Below are 19,813 nucleotides of genomic sequence, written 5' to 3'. Positions count from 1 at the left end.
CTCTCTCTCTCTCTCTCTCTCCCTCCCTCCCTCCCTCTCTCTCTCTTTCCTCCCTCCTCCTCCTCCCTCTCTCTCTCCCTCCTTCCCCCTTCCTCCTCCCTCCCTCTCCTCCCTCCCCCTCTCCCCTCCCTCTCTCTGTCTCTCTGACATAGCTAGATCCTGTATCATTACTCTTAGCTTTGTAGTTCTGCTTCTTATTAGGATGGTTTTCTCTGAAGTCTATAAAACAGCACAGGTGATTGTGCTTTACTCTCTAGTTTGACTTGAACTGTGAGCTTTCCAAGGAGCGTGTGTTCTGCTTACTCCTCACTGCAGCACCTGGAAGTGACAGGCTCACCGTAGCTAACTAATGTGTTGAAATGAATACACTGCCATTGAGAAAAACTAATGAAATCAATGAAAGCCAAATATTTCAGGACTTATTTCCAAAGTGTGGCTGCTGAGATGGCTCAGCAGGTAGCATGCCTGACAACCAGAGTTTGATCCCTGGAATTCACAAAGCGCTGAGGGAGAGCTTCAAGTCAGTATTTAACTTACATAAGCACAAGCATGCTGTGGTGTACACACATACATACATACACACATTTGCTCACATACATCCACACACACACACTCACACTCACACACTCACACACATGCACACACATACACAGAGTCATATGCACACATGGGGTGGATTTTTAATTGTAAATTTTATGCTATTTACTGTGTGTCTGTTTCTGACTTGTGCCTCATCTCCACGATTTCCACCATGAAGAGATCAATAGGGATACCTGGCCTTCTAATAGCCAAGACAGAATCCACCACGGCCTGAAAGAGAAGCAGATGAAAGGCATATTACGTGGACTAAAAGAAACTCCTGGTCCAAGTGACCTATCACCAGACTAAACAAGGAAAGTCAAAGGCATGGTCACCAAGTGCCACCTGCGGCACACTTATGTTTCTTAAAGTTAATTAACAATGCAGCATTCTGCTTCATATGGCAATGCCTTGTGACTTCCGTTATTATGAACTTCCTCATTTCAAGTTTCAGAAATGAGAAAGCAGAGGAACAACAATATAAGCAAATGATAACCTCCTGAAACAAGTCTTCTGGAACTACCCAGGCAGTTTTGTCTTTATTCTACGTATTATTTACCTTCAGAAGTAAATCAAATAAACATGTACTTCCCAGATGGGAATCATATATATATATATATGTCAGGTCAATCTTGCATTAAAGCAGCAGCCCTAATGACAAGGCACACTGCCAAAATGTGTATCTGATATCATCAAATATGGACCTCCAGGTTTAGCCGAATACACTGTCCAAGAGGTTTCACAAGAGATAAGCCACAGAAAGCTAAGTTCCTTCCAAATTCCAAGACAGGTAATCACTAATGTGACACCTTTGGGAAGGTTAAAAACACTGTTGTGATCAACTGAATTTTAAATGCTTACCTTGTTGGTTTTACGTTGGTGGTGGTGGTTTTTAAATTTAATGTATTTATTTTATGTGTATGGATGTTTTGTCTTCATGTATACCTGTGTATTGTGTGCATGCCTGGTATCCACAGAGCTAAGAAGGTGGCATTGGATCCCCTAGAACTGGAGTTAGCGATGATTGTGAGCCATCATGTGTGCCCTGGGATTTGAACCCAAGTCATTTGAAACAGCAGCTAGTGCTCTTTACCACCAAGCCATCTTGCCAGCCTGCCTTCTTGTTTTACATTTCTGAAAAGTTATGTGTAATATTTGGTTGTCTTATAGAAAAGAGAAAAGTATCAACGTGTGCCTGACTACTCTGGGTAGAGGACACTTGAATCGCGTACCTCCGTTAGTATGTCGGCCAGTTCAGCATGAACTTTTGTCCGCAGGGATGTTCTAGCCACGTCTAAGAGGATTTCTCTTTTCATCTCCTTTTGTACTTTAATTTCATCCAAAATTTCAAGTGCTTTCGTCTTTGCAACATCAAATCCCTCAGCTATGATTCTAGGGTGCAGGCCCTGATGCAGCAACATAAATACACAGATTATATAGCAAACCACGAAGAGTAAATGTCCGTTACGTTCTCTGAGTAATAAGTATATGTTAAAAATAATGTGACCCACAGCGATGGCACTAACATAAATGTGTCATTCATAAGTATCTCTTTCTCAGGCTTCATATCTGAAACAATCTTTTAAAATACATATGAATGTTTCGCCTGTGTGCACGTATATGTACCATGTGCATCCTGGGACCCACATAGGTCAGAAAAGGGGGTTGGAGCCCCTGAAGTTGGACTCACAGATGGATAAACCAAACTACAGCTCCAGCGGCTGAGCGGGAACTCAATAATAATAAGCTTATAGAAAAGCTGCAAGTACAAAGAAACCTATAAATTCATTCATTCATTTAGAGATAAGGTCTTGCTACATGCGTAATTCAGGCCGTCTTCAAATTCCTGACTCAGCTCTCCAGTGCTGAGATAAAAAATGTATGGTGCAATGCAAGGCATAACAAGGTCTATTTTGGCCAGGCAGTGGTGGCGCACGCCTTTAATCCCAGCACTTGGGAGGCAGAGGCAGGCAAATTTCTGAGTTCGAGGCCAGCCTGGTCTACAGAGTGAGTTCCAGGACAGCCAGGGCTACACAGAGAAACCCTGTCTTGAAAAAGCAAAAAAAAAAAAAAAAGTCTATTTTCAAAAGCTACAACTACATCTAGGCACATAACATTCCTTTCAATGCTCAAGGACAGATCAGCACTGACTCTGACAAAAGTACGTCACAGTAATGTGCTGGACGTCATCTCATGCCCCCAATAGAATACACTCAGATCACCACAGAACTGATGTAGCCTTGCCAAAAATTAATAACCTGGGTCTAGTTGTGAAGAAATAGACAATGCCAAGTGAGGAGCTTTCTACAAAATAACTGGCCTGTGCAACTTAAAAGTAGCAATGTCAGTCAAGTGAGATGGCACAAACTTTAGTCCCAAAGCACAAGAGGCAGAGACAGGCAGACCTCTGTGAGTTTAAGGCCAGCCTAATCTACATAGTGAGTTCTGGGACATCCAGGACTATGCAGAGAAACCCTGTCTCAAAAAGAAGAGGGGGGGAAGCAATGTTAGGACTGGAGAGATGGCTCAGCAGTTAAGAGCACTTGTTACAGAGGCAGGTTGATTTCTGAGTTTGAGGCCAGCCTGGTCTACAGAGTGAGTTCCAGGACAGCCAAGGCTACACAGAAAAACCCTGTCCTGAAAAACCAAAAAAAAAAAAAAAGAGCACTTGTTACTCTTGCAGACAACCTGGGTTCAATTCCCAGAATCCACAAGGTGGCTCATAACCATCCATAACTCCAGTTCCAGGGTATAAAAATAAATAAATCTAAAATAGCTTTTAAGTAGGCCAGCAAGATGGCTCAGAAGGTAAAGTTGCTTGCCACCAAGATGGACAACCTGAGTTTGCTTCAAGTACCCATGTAGTGAAGGAAAGAACTGACTCTCCCAGGTTGACTTCTGACCTCCACATGTGCCCCACATACAATAATTAATAAGTGTACTTTTTAAAAGTAGCAATGCCACGGACTATAAATGACACTTCAGGAACTGTCTTGGCTTCAAGGAGACTCAAAGGACATGACCTCTCAACACAACACATTGTCCTAGAGTTTCCTTATTCTGTAAAAGACACTCAGGACCAGTGGGGAATCTGAAAGAAATCTGCAGACTAGATTATAATACACTCATGAGCTGTTGATATTAAGATTAATTTTATACATATAGTGACTCTATATGAGAATTCAGTGATTCTAGAACTTATACAGCAAAAGCTGGCAGCACATGGCTGTAACACCAGCACTCGGGAGGCTGGGGCAAGAAGGTAGTAAGTTAGAAGTCAGCCCCTGGACCTAGGCCTCCCTGCACATATGTAGCACATATGGTCTACATGTGGGTCCCAAACAACTGGAACGGAGCTATCCCAAAAGCCGTTGCTTGTACATGGGATATGTTCTAGCTGGACTGCCTTTTCTGGCCTCAGTGGGAGAGGAAGTGCTTAGCCTCGAAGAGATTTGAAGTGCCAGGGTTGGGAGGATACCCAGGGAGCCCCTACCTGCTCAGAGGAGGAGGGTAGGGAAGGATTGTAGGAGGAGGTCAGTGAGCAGGATGTAAAGTGAATAAGTAAAAAATAAAATTTTTGAAAAAGAAGTCAGCCCCACCTACATACCATGTCTAAACACACACACACAGAAAGAGAGAGAGAGAGAGAGAGAGAGAGAGAGAGAGAGAGAGAGAGTGAGAGTTTGAAATAATAATTAGGACACGTCTGCAACTTCCTCTTCCTTTCATTCAGAAAACATCAGACACCTTATATTAATTACATGTCTCATGGACAACATAGCAGAGGTGTGATAATCCACTTATAACCCTGGTGATTCTTTGTAATATTCTTACAACTTTTCTGTGGATCTAAAATTCTGACCAAAATGAATGTTTGAGACAATGTCTCATTATGAGCCCAAGCTGCTCTCAAATGTGCAATCTCTCTGCCTCAGCCTCCTGAGTCCCAGAATTACAGCCATGCACCACCACACCTGGCTCACAGAATTAAGGCTTTTCAAATACTGTTGAGCCAGAGCTTGTAGTGCAGGGGTAGATCAGTTCCTTAGGATGAGCAAAATCCCAGGTCTTTGAAACAGTCAACAAAAGAAGTAGTAGCATTATTTATTCTCTTTTTTGGTGCATTTATCTATGTTCTCTGTCTTTTATGTGTGCTGTGAGGATGTTGGTGAATGTACGTGCCAGAGCATGAGTGTGAAGGTCAGAGGGCAACTTTGGAACCTTAGGTATTGGTCCTCCCCTTCCACATTGCTTGAGGCAGCACCTCTCTTATTGCTGTATGTTCCAAGGGCATTCTCCCATCTCTGCCTCATTTCCCTGTAGATATGTACAGACATATGGCCATGCCTAGCTTGGCAAGGGTCTGAGGATTCAAACTCAGGTCCTCGCACTTGAACAGCAAGCACTTTACCCACTAAGCTGTTTCCTGAACAGTACTGTTCATTTTGTAAAATAACACACAACATTGTGAACGCTGACATGAACCACAATTCATTCATGTCGTTTACATCACTCCTAGAACACTTAAAGGGTGAGCATCTGTGATGGGCATAGTTCTAAGGGCTCTATGTGAGTTATTTGATCCTCTCAACAACAGTATAAAGTGGGCACTATCTCTGCTCTACACAGGCAATGTAACTCATCTTACATCAGCAAACTGCTTTAGAAATGGAGCCAAGACCGATATCCATAAAACCCAACACTCTAATCCAACCTGTGCTATTACCATTTGCAAAAATGTCCTTTATCTCAGTCCTCATAATCACTCACTTGAACTACTAGGACAGCCTCTAATTGTGGACTCATTAAAGTTGTCCCCAAATATTTAAAATGCCAATCTGTTCCCATCAGTCATTAATATGCTGCCTTTTGGCCTGTTCACTCCAGCAATACAGTATGTGCTTCCTGATCTGCCAGTGTTCCTCACCCTCGGAGAACATCTTCCATTTTCCTCCACAACCTCTTCACTATCACACACATGCCCTTAAACTCCAGTAACATCAAAAGCTTATGGTCCTATACCAGCGCTAAGTGGGGCTTCAGCCTGGAACACCGTGTGCCTTACATTCCATCCCGGAGACTTTCTATTCAAGCTCCTGACTACTGAAGGCTAATTTAGCATCTCTATGCTTTCCTGGCGTCTCATTTCTATCATATCCTGTGCTTCTCTTTATCATTGTTCAGATATATACTACACTACACTACATTACACACACACACACAGGCACGCACACACCCCTCACCATTGCCAGTCTCCTTCCTTCCTCCCCCAACCCTAATTCTTGGGAGGCGCCCATCTTTCACCTGTGCTTCAGAGGAACACTAACCCTAGCTTAAGCAGTGAGGTCTAAAGAAGCCTAATCAATTCCCCTGATAATGGTATTCAGTTTAGGATGGGCATAAGACTACGATTGGCCCAAGGAAGAATTCATATACTACAGTGGAGAAACTTCTTTATCTTACCCATACCTGCTGAGTAACACTGGCTTCCTCTGAGGGTCTTATCTTCAAGATCCATTTTAGGATGAAGCCTTATTGTGTGCAGAAGAGCTAAGAGATCAAAAGGACCTGTGTACTTGATGGCTGGTTGAACTTTTAAATTTACCAGCAACAGACTACACACCATTCTCTTATGTAAAATGATGATTGATTTCTGTATAGGTAAAAGAGTTTTAGTTGTTTCCATTGTTTAAGCCCAAATCTAAACGAGGTAAGTTACAGACACTGAATAGATAATTCTCAGAGCACAAAGAAGCCAGAATCTCCACTTTGACCAGGTTATGCTTTGCCAAGATAGTCTCTGAGGAAGACAGAAAACTCAAATAGTTATAGAAAAGACATAATGTTGAGAAAAGAATACGAATAAACAATGGTACAGACAGAGAAATGTGAATGATGGTTTTACAGGCTGAGGAAGAGAGGATTCAGCTAAGTGCTTTAGGAAACAGGGACTAGAAAAAGACACAAAGTGGGGCTAGAGAGATGGCTCAGTGGTTAATAGCATTGATTGTTCTTCCAGAGGTCCTGAGTTCAATTCCCAGCAACCTCATGGTAGCTCACAACCATCTGTAATAGGATCAGATGCCCTCTTCTGGTGTGTTTAAAGACAGCTACAGAACTCATATACATAAAGTAAATAAATCTTTAAAAAAAAAGAAAAGAAAAGAAAGAAAAAGACACAAAGTGAAAAGCCTTCAGTCATCTTTCCCCAGTTAATTTAAAGGAACAACATTTTGTTTCAACTTTTATTAGTTACATTTTCTTTTGTGAGCATGACTCATGGGTACATGGGAGGTTTCTTTTTAACCTTTCTATATATCCTTAAATATTTTATATTTTTAAAAGTATATAATTGCAATAAAAGCCATTACTTTGGCAAAAAAATAAAAAGCACTTTCCATTTACAACTGCCTAAGGTTATCTTAATTAAAATTAGTTCTTATTCTCTAAAATTAAATTTAAAAAAAGACTTGCTTGGTGTGAAAGTTTAATACCTCAGAAATGTAAAGATCAGCTTGTTTCAGCAGCTCTCCGATGATCAGGACGTTTGAAGTAGTGCCGTCCCCTGTGATGTGGTCTTGGGCTGCCGCCACTTTTGCTATGACAGAAGCCGTTGGGTGTTGGATTTGCTGGAAAAGGTAAACAACAGATTTAAAAAGACAGAAACTGTGATGAAGAAGGCCACTAAATCCAAGATACCCCAAGGGTCAATGGTAAAATTAACAAACAAACTTCATGCTGCACATTTACAAGTTACAACATTTAGTAAATGTCAAATCCAGAGTTTTAAAGTTGAGAATTAATGAGGTTTGAACATTGTATGAAAGTCTTTGCTTCAAACTGCAATGACATTTCCGAGAAGAGATTAAGCCCTTCAGTCTCTAAGAGGAATATTTTTACGAACACTGCCAAGGACTTTTTCCTTTTGCATGATTACAAAGACTATAATGAAGTACTCTGAAAAAGATGTTATTAATTTGTAAGTCTCCCTAAGCTATCAGACTCTATAAACATTTGAAAACAGCCAAAAGTCATTCTGTTGAGGTTTAATCCAACAGCCATATCTTAAGAGTGCAGTATTTAGTTGGTAGCCTTAAAAATACAAATTGTGGTCAGGTGGTCTTGGGGCAATCAATCAATCAATCAATCATCCCAAGGAAAAAAAAATGTTGGGCTAGAGAGATAGCTTAGCTATTAAGAGTATGTTCTGCTCTTCCAGGAAGTGGAGTTTGGTTCCCAGGATACAAAAGTGGCTCACAATGACCTTAAGTCCAGCTCTAGGGAATCTGACACCATTTTCTGGCCTCTGCAGGTACCAGCATACATATGGCAACCACTCATACAGATAGACCCTCATACATATAAAATTTAAAAAATCAATAAATCCTTAAGATATAAATTGTAAGGTTGAAGGTGTAGCTTAGTGGTAAAGAGCACTTGCCTAGCATATGAGGGCCCAACGCTCAATCTCTAGCATTGCAAAAAAAAAAGTTTATACTTCAAGATAAGGTTTCTCTGTGTAGCCCTGGCTGTCCCAGAACTTGATCTGTAGAACAGGATAGCCCCAAACTCAGAGATCTGCCTGTCTCTACCTCCTGAGAGCATGTCCCATCAAGCCAAGCTAATTTTTTTTCTTTCACTTATGTGCATTGGTGTTTTGCCTGCATGTATGCTTATGTGAGGAACTGGAGGTGCAGACAGATGTGAGCTCCCATGTGGGTTCTGGAAATTGAACCCAAGTCGTCTGGAAGAATAGCCAGTGCTTTTAACCACTAAGTCATCTCTCTAGCCTGTCATAAACAAACAAACAAACAAACTTGCGAGTGTACCTCCTCCGTCCTTAATGTGAACCTAGAGTCTCGCACATGCTAGGGAAGTGCTCTACCACTGAGCTGCATTCCCAGCCCATGTGCCATGCTTTTAATTAAGGCTTATACGATTTATCAAAGCCAGCTGCAGCTGGGAAGTGTGTCTAATACCTGAATCCAACACTCAGGAGGCTGGGGCAGGCAAGAATGGAAGGGGGGATTGTGAGTTTGTAGCCAGCCAGGGCTACATAGGCAGATCCTGTCTGAGAGAAGAAAATGAAAAAGAGCACTAGCTCACCATCTCATGAAGTAGTACATTGCCATCTTTGGTGAGTTTGATGTCACCTGCCCCAGAAACAAGCCTGTAAAAAGAACAATGGTACTTATTAACTACACAAGCCAAGAATCAAAGAACACTCCGAGTTCTTGCCATCCATGGTCCTAAACACAGATGACTAGGCTTGGAAAATTTACACTGAACCATGGGGTGATATGTGGTAGTGACTGCCACTTGTGTCTCATGGAATTATTTCTCCCTGATGACATTATAGTAATCTCATTCCAAACGGAGCATTTATGGGTTTAAAGAGCAGCTGATGAATTCTACACATTGGCTAATGAAAAGTATAAAACAGGGCTGAAGAGATGGCTCAGAAGTTAAGAGGTTGCTCTTCTATAGGACCTGAGTTCAACTCCTAGCAACCACATGGTGGCTCATAACCATCTATAATGAGATCTGGTGCCTCTTCCGGCATGCAGGCATACATTCAAATAGAACATTGTATACATAATAAAAATAAGTGTTTTTTTTTAAAGTATGAAACAGAGTACAAATCTACAAATTTGTGTAGGTTTTTATCTTGGTGAATGTCATGATTCAGTCACTGAATTTAGCTGTCTCATCCTTCGCATTTGTTAAAGCAACAAGCTCTGTCAATTCCACAATTAAAATGCCTTTGGAGCTGGGCAGTGGTGGCGCATGCCTTTAATCCCAGCACTTGGGAGGCAGAGGCAGGCAGATTTCTGAGTTCGAGGCCAGCCTGGTCTACAGAGTGAGTTCCAGGACAGCCAGGACTACACAGAGAAACCCTGTCTAAAAAAAAAAAGATAAAATGCCTTTGGATCTCTTCTCTCCAATTTTATTGTTATCCTTCCTAGACTGCTTAGATGGTATCTTGTCTCCAAATTTGAATCAACCCTCCATGTTATGTCTTTCTAAGAGGCAATGGGACTCAGTTTCCTGACCACCAATCCTTCAAAGATGTTACATTTTCTACCATCTTCAAGATAAAAATCCAGGTAATTTAGCAGTAACATACATGGCCTTTTCCAAGCTCTCCTGTTCCATCGACCATTTTTCCCACAACAGGCCTTTCAGTTCCTTTAATGCATTATAATGTTTATTTCTGATGAACGTGCACCACTGGGAGGCCTTGATTCCTGTCATTCTCCTATAACTCTGATCAAACATCCCCTGATATCTGAGAGGCTTTTCCTTCAATCATCGGTAATTGGACCCTTTCCTCTGTAAAAATCATTTGCATCTCTATATAATTGACATACCTGTCACTGCCATGTCACTTTAAAAATAGATACCATCTCAAGGGCTAGAGAGATGGATCGGCAGATAAAAGCACTTATTATTTTTGCAGAGGATCTGAGCTTGGTCTCCAGCACCCACATCAGATGGCTTACAACTGCCTATAGCTCAAGTTCTAGGGACCTGTCACTCTCTGACCTCTGCGGGCATCTGCACACCCCTGATGCACATAAACTCAGACAGATGTACACACATAAATATAAATCAATTTTTAAAAGAAAAGAACAGAAAACTATTTCATCTGTTTTCTAGTATCTGGTGTTAAGTGGACTCGTTTACTATTAACGCTAGTTTGCTCATTCCTCTCAGGGTGTGTCCTTCCCAAGAGACGTTTTGATCTCCCCTACTCTTCTTTCCTTTCTTCATAAAACAATGGTGTTGAATAAACATTTATCCAAATGCATGACTAAACATGAAGAACTGTAGGTACAGAGAGTTGCAAGAACTTGACCAAGTACCAACAGCTGGCAGATAATGGAACTTGAATTTGAACCTATGACTGCTTAGTTCCAAAGCTAGTACCACACTCCGCCACGTCAAAACAATACTGTCTGCGGCGGAGCTGCAGCTCAACGTCCGCTGAGCGCGCGCACAAGGCTAAGTTCATCCCCAACAGGAGAGGGATGGAGGGAGCGTCAGAAGCGTTTTCAACACTCAACGTTTCCAGAGACCCGCATTAATGAATAGCCTGTTTATGAATCTTAGTGAAAAGGGGATGGTGACACAACTTCTATTGATGGAGTCTTTTCTTCGAAAAGGCGTTCTCTTCCTCGGCTAGAGAACTCTAAGAGCAGGAATGAGAGGGAGGAAAACCGGGTGTCTAAGTGTCGCAGCATTGCTCACAGGTTTTCACTGATCAGCATCAGAGGGAACTGCGACACCCCGCACACCCTAGCGACATCTCACATTTTTAGCGCGCCCTTAGGACCCAAGCTGGGACGCAGCACATCCTGCAGCCCTCGGGCGGCGCATATGTTCACAGCCAAGGCCGCCTGGCTCCGCGTCACTTCAGCCCCAGGGTTGGCAATTTTGATCGCAGCCATGGTTCAACGGTCCAGCCCCTAACTTGCGGACTCCTTGCCCTGGCGCCACGCCCACACTCCTGAGCTTCGCCCAATCGGCGCCATAACAGGAAGTGACGCTATCACGCCTCGGAAGCTAGACTCGCTTGAGTCCTGCGCGCAAACATGGCGTCCTCCACCTCCGCTCGGACACCGGCGGGGAAGCGAGTGGTGAATCAGGAAGAACTGAGGCGGTTGATGAAGGAGAAGCAGCGCCTGAGCACCAACCGGAAGAGGATAGAATCCCCGTTCGCCAAATACAACCGTCTGGGGCAGTTGAGCTGCGCGCTATGTAACACCCCGGTCAAGAGCGAGCTCCTGTGGCAGACCCATGTTCTGGGAAAGCAGCACCGGGAGAGAGTAGCGGAGCTGAAAGGCGCCAAGGGAGCAACCCAGGGCCCTTCGGCCGGCACTGCGCCTCAGCCCACCAAGAGGAGAGCGACGGATGAGGAGAGCCAAGACGCCAAGAAAGCCAAGGCCTCCGTGGGGCCTCAGGTACAGCCCTCCACCTCAGCCTCGTCCGCCAACTTTGAGAAGTCGGGAAAAGAGGCCTCTAGGGCGGCCCCCAGTAAACCTGGACTCGGTTTACTCCCTGATTATGGAGATGAGGAGGAGGAGGAGGAAGAAGAACAGGGAGGTGGGGAAGAAAGAAGAGACAGCAGCAAGCATCTTCCCGATGCACAGGGCAGAGAACACTCGCTTGCCTCTCCGAGGGAGACAACAAGCAATGTGCTGCTAAACGACCCCTTTAATACAAATCCTCCCAAGGCCCCCTTAGTTCCTCATTCAGGGTCAATTGAGAAAGCAGAAATACACGAAAAAGTGGTGGAAAGGAGAGAGAACACCGCCGAAGCATTACCAGAAGGATTCTTCGACGACCCTGAGGTAGATGCAAAGGTCCGGAAGGTTGATGCCCCAAAGGATCAGATGGACAAAGAGTGGGATGAGTTTCAAAAGGCTATAAGGCAAGTCAATACTATCTCTGAGGCGATCGTGGCTGAAGAGGATGAGGAGGGACGGTTGGACCGGCAGATTGGAGAGATTGACGAGCAGATAGAATGTTACCGTCGAGTGGAAAAGCTGCGGAATCGCCAGGATGAAATAAAAAACAAACTTAAAGAGGTTTTGACCATAAAAGAACTTCAGAAAAAGGAAGAGGAGAATGTGGACAGTGATGACGAGGGAGAATTACAGGATTTGCTGTCTCAGGACTGGAGGGTAAAGGGGGCTTTGCTGTAAGGTTTTGAAGACCCGAGATTTCCATCAGTCTCCGATGTCCCTTAAAAAGTGCTGTGTCCAAGTTCTTGGGTTCCTCTGTCCTTGGATACACTTGATTGTTGGGATAAAGTAATCGAGTGAACAGTAATACTTTGGGGATGGTACTGCGTGCGGTGCTATTTATTATAAAATGTTTGAGGTAAAACTGTTTTTGACATTTTTGAAATTATAACCACAAATTGCCAAGTTTTTCAACTTTACAGGCTCAATGTGGTTTTTCAGTTGTAAAATCTAAATTGTAAATATTGCACATAGCTAAGTATATATTTATACAAGTCACTCTTTTGAACCTTACAGAAGTCAGATTAAAAAAGACATTTATATGACCTCGATGTATGTGTATTTTCAAGCCTTAAACTCCGAAGGGTTGGAGCTTTGGGAAGGTTGTTTTTAGAAGGCTACTCATAAACACATATTCTTCATAAATTTTGTTTTCAAAAGCATACAAATGTCCAATGTCCTTAAGCACAGTGTTTCTTTTGGTAAGACCAATAATTGTTGTCATACATCAGTATCACCTGTGAAACTTTTGGTGGTTCATGGAATGTCAAATTGCCCATGAAGCTTTAGTGCCTGAGCCCTCTTAGAGTCCATAAATCTAAATGAGATACAGATGACAATATTCCCACGTTATTCTAATATATGCCAAAGTTAGAGATTCAGCTGCCCTAAGTGTAAAACCCATTTATATATGTTTTCAGACTTTGTTTTCCTTGAACATGTTCTGTAGTTGCTCTTGTACTCCCTGCCCCGAGTGGTGCTGAGCAGATCAGGGCTATGGAAATGCTAGGCAAGTATTCTACCCCCACCAAGCCGGTTTTTGAATGAAGGAAATATTACCCCGTTTCATTATTACCCCATTAAGTCTGAAATTTTATTTTTGTGGTAAATTAGTCTTGTGTTTACAGGTTCTTTCAACGGCAAGAAGATATGTAAGTAGCTAGGAAAGCAATGCCAGTCGCCTTATTCTAGTTATTGATAGTTTAAGGTATTGATCCTTGCTTTGGAGGATGAGGTGTTCAAAAAGGAAAATAAGCAGCAGTGTTTTATATACAGCATCTTCCAACTTACTGTTACTGATAGTAGCTAAGACATACTGTTCTAAACATAGGCTAGACAGGATTCTAAGTACTCTACATATATTAACTCATTCAAGTTCAGATTGTATAAGGGGAACCACTAACAAGAAGAAAAAGCCTGAAACCCTTGAAAACTGGATGTGCTGCCTCTCACCTGACATCTCAGCTTTTGGAAAGCCAAGGGAGATGCAGCCTGTACTACATAGTGAGACCCTGTCTAAAATGAAGGAGAAAAAAAATCCTTTAATTCTCAAGAATTAGTTTTACAGGCAATGTGGAAATAAATGGAGGATTTTGTTTTGTTTTTAAACTGAAGAATTCTGTGACAGTTTGGTGTTACTCTAGTTGTAGTGTATGGTATGAGAGGAGTCTCAGAAACTGGGAAATTATGTAGATAAAACTTCAAAAGTAAAGTGACTGGTTAGTTATGGACTAAGGGGGTGGGAAATAATTTCTCAGGAAGAACTAACATGTTAGTGACTAGAAGTAGAAGAAAGCCAGGAGGTGGTGGCGCACGTCTTTAATCCCAGCACTTGCGAGGCAGAGGCAGGCGGATTTCTGAGGCCAGCCTGGTCTACAGAGTGAGTTCCAGGACAGCCAGGGCTACACAGAGAAACCCTGTCTCGAAAAACAAACAAAAAACAAAACAAAAAAGTAGTAGAAGAAAAATGCAGAAAGGTTAAGAATAGGATGTCAAAAAAAAAAGGATTTTTTAAAAATGATTTATTTCATGTGCATTGGTGTTTTGCCTGCATGTATGTCTGTGCAAGGGTGTCAGATCCTCTGGAACTTTCAGGCAGTTGTGAGCTTCCATATGGATGCTGGGAATTGAACCAGGATCCTCTCAAAGAGCAGGCAGTGCTCTTTAAACACTGAGCCATCTCTCCAGTCCCAGGATTCTCTTTTAGGTGTGAGTACCAAGAAGACATTGTCTGACTTGGTATGTGCCACACATGATTAATAATCTTGCTGCCTATGACACAAAGTTTGAATTCTTAACTGCCAACTGATTAGCTATTTCAGTTTGAAAGTCACAAAGGGTGCACCTTCCCCTACACTGAGAATTTTCAGTCACTTCAGCATGCAAGGAAGGACAAAGATGTGTTTGTTGAGAGGTGAGTGATGATCTGCAGGAGCACTTTCATTAGAAATAGGAAGCTGGGTATTGTGGGTCATATCTGTAATCCTAACACTAGGAAAAGCTGAGGCAGGAGAATTGTTATTATTTTGGGGCCATACATTTGACAGTAAGACCCTACCTCAAAAAATTAATGCATAAAAATAAAATACAAATTATATATATATTTTAAATTTTCTACAGGGGCTGGTGAGATGGCTCATCGGATAAGAGCACTGACTGCTCTTCCAGAGGTCCTGAGTTCAATTCCCAGCAACCACATGGTGGCTCACAACTATCTTTAGGGAGATCTGATGCCCTCTTTGGGCAGGCAGATGTATATGCAGCAGAACACTCATACATTAAATAAATAAAATTTAAAAAAAAAAAAAAAAACCACTTCAGGTCTTCTTCAGATTGAATGCCTTTTTATCTTGGTCCTTTCTAAGAAGAAAAAAAAAAGTGAGGGTTAAATCTTCTAGTAGCCATTTTAAAAAGAAACAGGTGAAGTTTTAATGTTTTTAGTTAATCTGCTATATCCAAAATATTAACATTTCAGTGATATTTAAAGACTACTTAATAATTTTGCATACATTTTTGAAATCTAAGTGTATCTAACAGCATATGTATTTTGAGTGTTCAGTAGGCATCCCTAATGGATAGCACAGGTCTAAAAGTTACACAAGTGAAAAGAAAACACATAGAGACGTAGACAGCAGGTTCGTTCTTAGCAGCAGAGGAGGTTAAGTGTGGTTAGGTGTGGCTTATCATTGAACATGTCATGATGTAGAGAATAAGATTCGTTATTACTTGTGTGCGTATCTCTTGTGTGTGTGTGTGTGTGTGTATGTGTGCATGTGCGTGCACACATCCACGGAGACCAGCTGGAGACCAGCTGGAGACCAGAGGAAGAGCATGTGTGCTAGAAAACAAAGGTCCTTTAGAAGAGCAGCAGGTGGTCTTAATCATTCAGCCATCCAGACCCCCTCAGTTAACATTTTATTCTTGAATGATTCTTCTAAAGCCATAAGGAATGTCAGGTGTGTTTATGCACATGAACTACCACTACCTTTTAAGAGGACCAAGAATCTCAAAATATGATTCAGTGGTCCTTATTAAGAGCAGTAGAGAAGGACCCATGATTATATCCAGTGCTCAGTGAGTCCTTGTTAAATTTGAGATTGAGGGAACAGCTATGGGAGTGAGCAGCTCCACAAACGTCAAAGATCAGTACATGCTCTGAGCCGAGTCAGGTTTGATGTTCAACTGTGCAGTTCCTTATTTAAAACAGTCCAGTCCACCCTAACTTGGAAGAAAAAGAATGTTAACCCAACTGGCCTTCAGATATACATTTGTCCAGCGGCTTACATTTATGAAAAGCTTTCCCATGTGTTTCACAGATGATGGTAATAATAGCTGCCCTTCTGGTACTTGCAGGGAAAAAATATAAAATTTAGACCCAAAACCTTTAATAGCAAACACCAGATTAATATGGACTGATAAGCAAAGCAGTTGGCAACACAAAGCCCAGTTTAAGCTATTCCACTTTATTTTGCAGTACAGGAGCTTTGAACCCAGGTCCTTAGACATGCTAAGCAAGGGGTCCATCCCTGAGCGGGATCCTGAACCTGCTCCACCTTTCAGTAGTTAATTATTTTAGCTGAGTCACCTCTCTAAACTTGTTTGCTCAAATATCAAATGAAAATACATAATCCTCAAAAGGCTGTGGTGAGAATCTATGAATCATCTTAAATATAGAACAGAAAAAGCTTAATGAAAAAATAAGTTTTCTGTCAGTGAAGCACCAACTGGCTAGCAACTTGGCAATATGCAGAAGTTTAAGTTTATCAGTGGGAATGGTGGTTGAAGGGACTTCAGTTGTCCTTTTAAATGTCTGTGATGCCAGGAATAGGTTTAGGTTTCAACAGCACCAAAAATCAGGATTCACTGAGTTTTTTTTCTTGTACATTTTACTGTCTGCCTTGTGTTTCTACTTGCATTTCCACCATCAGCTGACTTCCTCCATTCGTGTGGATTTAAATACCACCTTTGTACTGAAGGCTCCAAGTTTATACCAATCTTGATGACCTTTCTCTTCTAGGACTTCAATCTACAGCCAGGGCAGAGTTTAGAGCATTCAGAGATCTTGAGACAAAGCCCTGATCACACCTTACCACAGTACCAAGCCATGCCTGGGTTGTATGAACTGGTAAATGCCACTCTTGTTTAAATCCTTGAGAAGTAGATTCCCGTTTGTAGGTTGACATCCTAACTATGAAATGGTGGTTTTCTGCCTCTTCTAGCATCTGCACCTACCTGCCTAACACTGTATTCAAAGGTTTAATAAGTGTTCTACATTTAATGAATTTCAAATAGCTTTCATTCTTTCTAAAAGAATGAGAACTGTTCTCACATGAACCCACCAACCTATCTAGGAGTTAAGACAGCCCCTGGGAGTGACTCATGCCCTTTCCTCCAAGTCTAGGGCATTAGTTAGGTCCGGTTCTGCCTCTAAAATAAGCCCAGAATCTCTACTTCTGTTTGCCTTGATTCTAGCCACTAATGTCTCTTAGTCCATGTTGCTTCTTCCCACTGCACAGGCACTATCTTTTAAAAAAGTATAGTAATCCTTTTTAAATGTTCTGTTGTTATTCTAAATCCCTTATTATGTTTCCATGACACTGAGAAAGAAAAGGCCAAGCCCTTAATAAGACTTCATGCCCTTAAGGGGTAGGTAAATAGCCCTTACAAGCTGTCTCAAATGAGCCCCACTGAGGACAGAAGGGGACAGCAAAACATCCTCCAAACCAGTAATATAATGAAATTGAATATGTGTAGCATCAGACATCAACATGCTGCAGACAATGACCTGCCCAGTAGCCCAGACTGGCCTAGGAGATTGCCAGTCATTGGCTCTTCACTGGGGATGTGGGAACTGCACTGTAAAGACCTTCAGACAGTTCTGCAGTGGCAGAAACCAGTGATTAACATGACAGAGAAACCTGTCAAACTAGGATGCCTCATCATCACTGTCAAGATGAAAGCAGCACATACTTACACACACATACGAGAAGCACTCGATAATACTAACAATAAACATTCACTGAGCATTCCTTTTTCATCAACTACCAAAGAGCAACACTTGTCTTGGCAGGGTCTTTTGAAATCTCAAAGCCCAAACCCAATGACACAGTTCCTTCCACAAGGCCTACGCCACTCATCCTTTCAAATAGTGCCAGTCCCTGGTGACCAAGCATTCAAATCTATGATTCTGTGGGAGCCATGCTTACTCAACTACCAAAGGGTGTTTCTTTTCCTTTAATTTTTCTAAAGATTTATTTATTTATATTATGTATATGAGTACACAGTAGCTGTCTTCAGACACACCAGATGAGGGCATCAGATCCCCTTATAGATGATTGTGAGGCACCATGTGGTTGCTGGGAACTGAACTCAGGACCTCTGGAAGAGCAGTCATTGGTCTTAACCACTGAGCCAGCTCTCCAGCCTGTTTTTCTATAATATTAATTATTATTTTGCATGCATATGATATATATGTGAGTGCAGGTACATGCATACTAGCTACAGCATGTGTGGAGGTCAGAGAACAATTTGTGGGAGTCTATTATCTCCTGCTGTGGTTCTAGTGATTCACCTCAGGCTGTCAGGCATATGCAGCATGCGATTTCTACCCACTGAGTCATCTTACTGTTCCTCTGCATGTGTCTCTGAGGACATTTTGGAGAGATTTAACTGAGGGATGGCCCATTCTGAATGTGGATGGAAAAAAGAAGGGGAGGAGGAGGAAGAGGAGAAGAAAAAGAAGCAATCTCTGCAGCCTGCTGACTGAAAAACAGAGCTGAGGTGGATTACTATTATACCCCTGCATGCAGCTCTCTTTTAAATACTTATCCTGGCAAACACCTCTACCATATTTCTTTAAAACTTCTTTCATTTATTTATTTATTTATTTATTTATTTATTTATTTATTTATTTATTTTAATTTTCAAGACAGGGTTTCTCTGTGTAGCCCTGGCTATCCTGGAACTCACTCTGTAGACCAGGCTGGCCTCGAACTCAGAAATCTGCCTGCCTCTGCCTCCCAAGTGCTGGGATTAAAGGCGTGCGCCACCACTGCCCAACAAAACTTCTTTTAATTGTGTGACTATTAAGCAAACAAAAGTTTAAGATGGGATCTTGCTGCTGAGATTTATGCGATTCATAGAGCAGAACTTATTAAAAAAACGGAATCCACTGAGACCAAACCAACTTCCCAAGTGTCTGCCCTCTACAGGAAGACAGGAAGTGCTGGCTCTAGCACTTCCAGTGAGCAGCATAGACACACTCTACATGTCTCTCTGGGGATTTTGCTGTTGTTTCTCTCTTTTTTTTTTTTTCATTTTTTTTATTTTATTTCTATTCAATTGGAATAATATATTGGCTTTTTGGAAAATGTGAACAATTAAAAGAAAATGCAAAGACAGCATTGAGAAATACAAAAGAAAGCGTTCTTGGGCTGATAGCTATACAATGTCTAATCTATAGTTTACAGAAAGTATCTAATTTTATAATTTTTTTTCTCAAATTGTAATTAATTCACACAGGGGTTATAAACACAGAAAGGCAGGATGTGGGGAAGGGAATGACACTGGAGTGTGGGTGTTCAGGGGGAATACAGAGATCTTCAGAACCGGGTATCGGCTGGGTGAAGGCTCAGGGGACAAGTCACTATGACTCTGCCTATGACTCGCTTGTCCTGTTGTTTCTCTTTTTAAGATCCTATGTTTAGCCGGCCAGTGGTGGCGCACGCACTTGGGAAGCAGAGGCAGGTGGATTTCTGAGTTCGAGGCCAGCCTGTTTTACAGAGTGAGTTCCAGGACAGCCAGGACTACACAGAGAAACCCTGTCTTGAAAAACCAAAAAAGGATTCTATGTTTAGCCAGGCGATGTGGCAAATCTGTTTAATCCCAGTACTTGGAAGGCAGAGGCAGGCAGATCTCTGTGAGTTTAAGGCCAGCCTAGTCTACAAAGTGGGTCCAGGACAGCCAGGGCTATACAGAGAAACCCTGTCTCAGAAAACAGAAACAAATAAAAACAACAAAAAGATCCTGTTTTTGTGTGCATGTGCATGTGAGTGCAAGTGTCTGCAGAGGCTGGAAGAGGTCATCAGACCTGGGCAGCTGGAGTTACAGGCACTTGTGAGGCGGCTTTGTGGATGCTGGGGATTAAATTCAGGTCCCATGCAAGAGCTCTAAACTGCTGAGCTATCTTTTATTTATTTATTTATTTA

At 42.1% G+C, this 19,813-nt stretch overlaps 2 protein-coding genes across 3 annotated transcripts in view; one reads left to right on the top strand and one right to left on the bottom strand.

The window, feature by feature from the left end:
* Cct6b (chaperonin containing TCP1 subunit 6B) overlaps nucleotides 1-11,035 on the bottom strand; it is a 44,131-nt gene extending 33,096 nt beyond the window's left edge. Inside the window, exons 1-5 of one of the 2 annotated variants that reach the window (XM_028759222.1) lie at nucleotides 10,894-11,035; nucleotides 8,686-8,749; nucleotides 7,074-7,208; nucleotides 1,812-1,985; nucleotides 707-810 (exon numbers count right to left, since the gene is read on the bottom strand). In XM_028759222.1, the coding sequence (XP_028615055.1) occupies nucleotides 707-810; nucleotides 1,812-1,985; nucleotides 7,074-7,208; nucleotides 8,686-8,749; nucleotides 10,894-11,030 (614 nt within the window). In that variant the 5' untranslated portion in view covers nucleotides 11,031-11,035. The other variant, XM_028759223.1, reaches the window with a different exon arrangement.
* Nucleotides 11,036-11,166: 131 nt separating this feature from the next.
* On the top strand, nucleotides 11,167-12,652 carry Znf830 (zinc finger protein 830). Its single transcript, XM_028759380.1, has one exon. It carries the CDS (start codon nucleotides 11,175-11,177, stop codon nucleotides 12,285-12,287), a length of 1,113 nt encoding a protein of 370 aa, XP_028615213.1. The 5' UTR covers nucleotides 11,167-11,174; the 3' UTR covers nucleotides 12,288-12,652.
* The last annotated feature ends 7,161 nt before the right edge of the window (nucleotides 12,653-19,813 follow it).

Source organism: Grammomys surdaster, unplaced genomic scaffold (genome assembly GCF_004785775.1).
Source record: "Grammomys surdaster isolate TR1022 unplaced genomic scaffold, NIH_TR_1.0 126278, whole genome shotgun sequence".
Lineage (NCBI taxonomy): Eukaryota > Metazoa > Chordata > Mammalia > Rodentia > Muridae > Grammomys > Grammomys surdaster.
Note: the sequence above shows the minus strand (reverse complement) of the source record. Positions and strands in the feature narration are given on the sequence as shown.

Coding starts and splice junctions, on each gene's coding strand:
- Znf830 (XM_028759380.1), top strand. CDS start 11,175: ATGGCGTCCTCCACCTCCGCTCGGACACCGGCGGGGAAGCGAGTGGTG.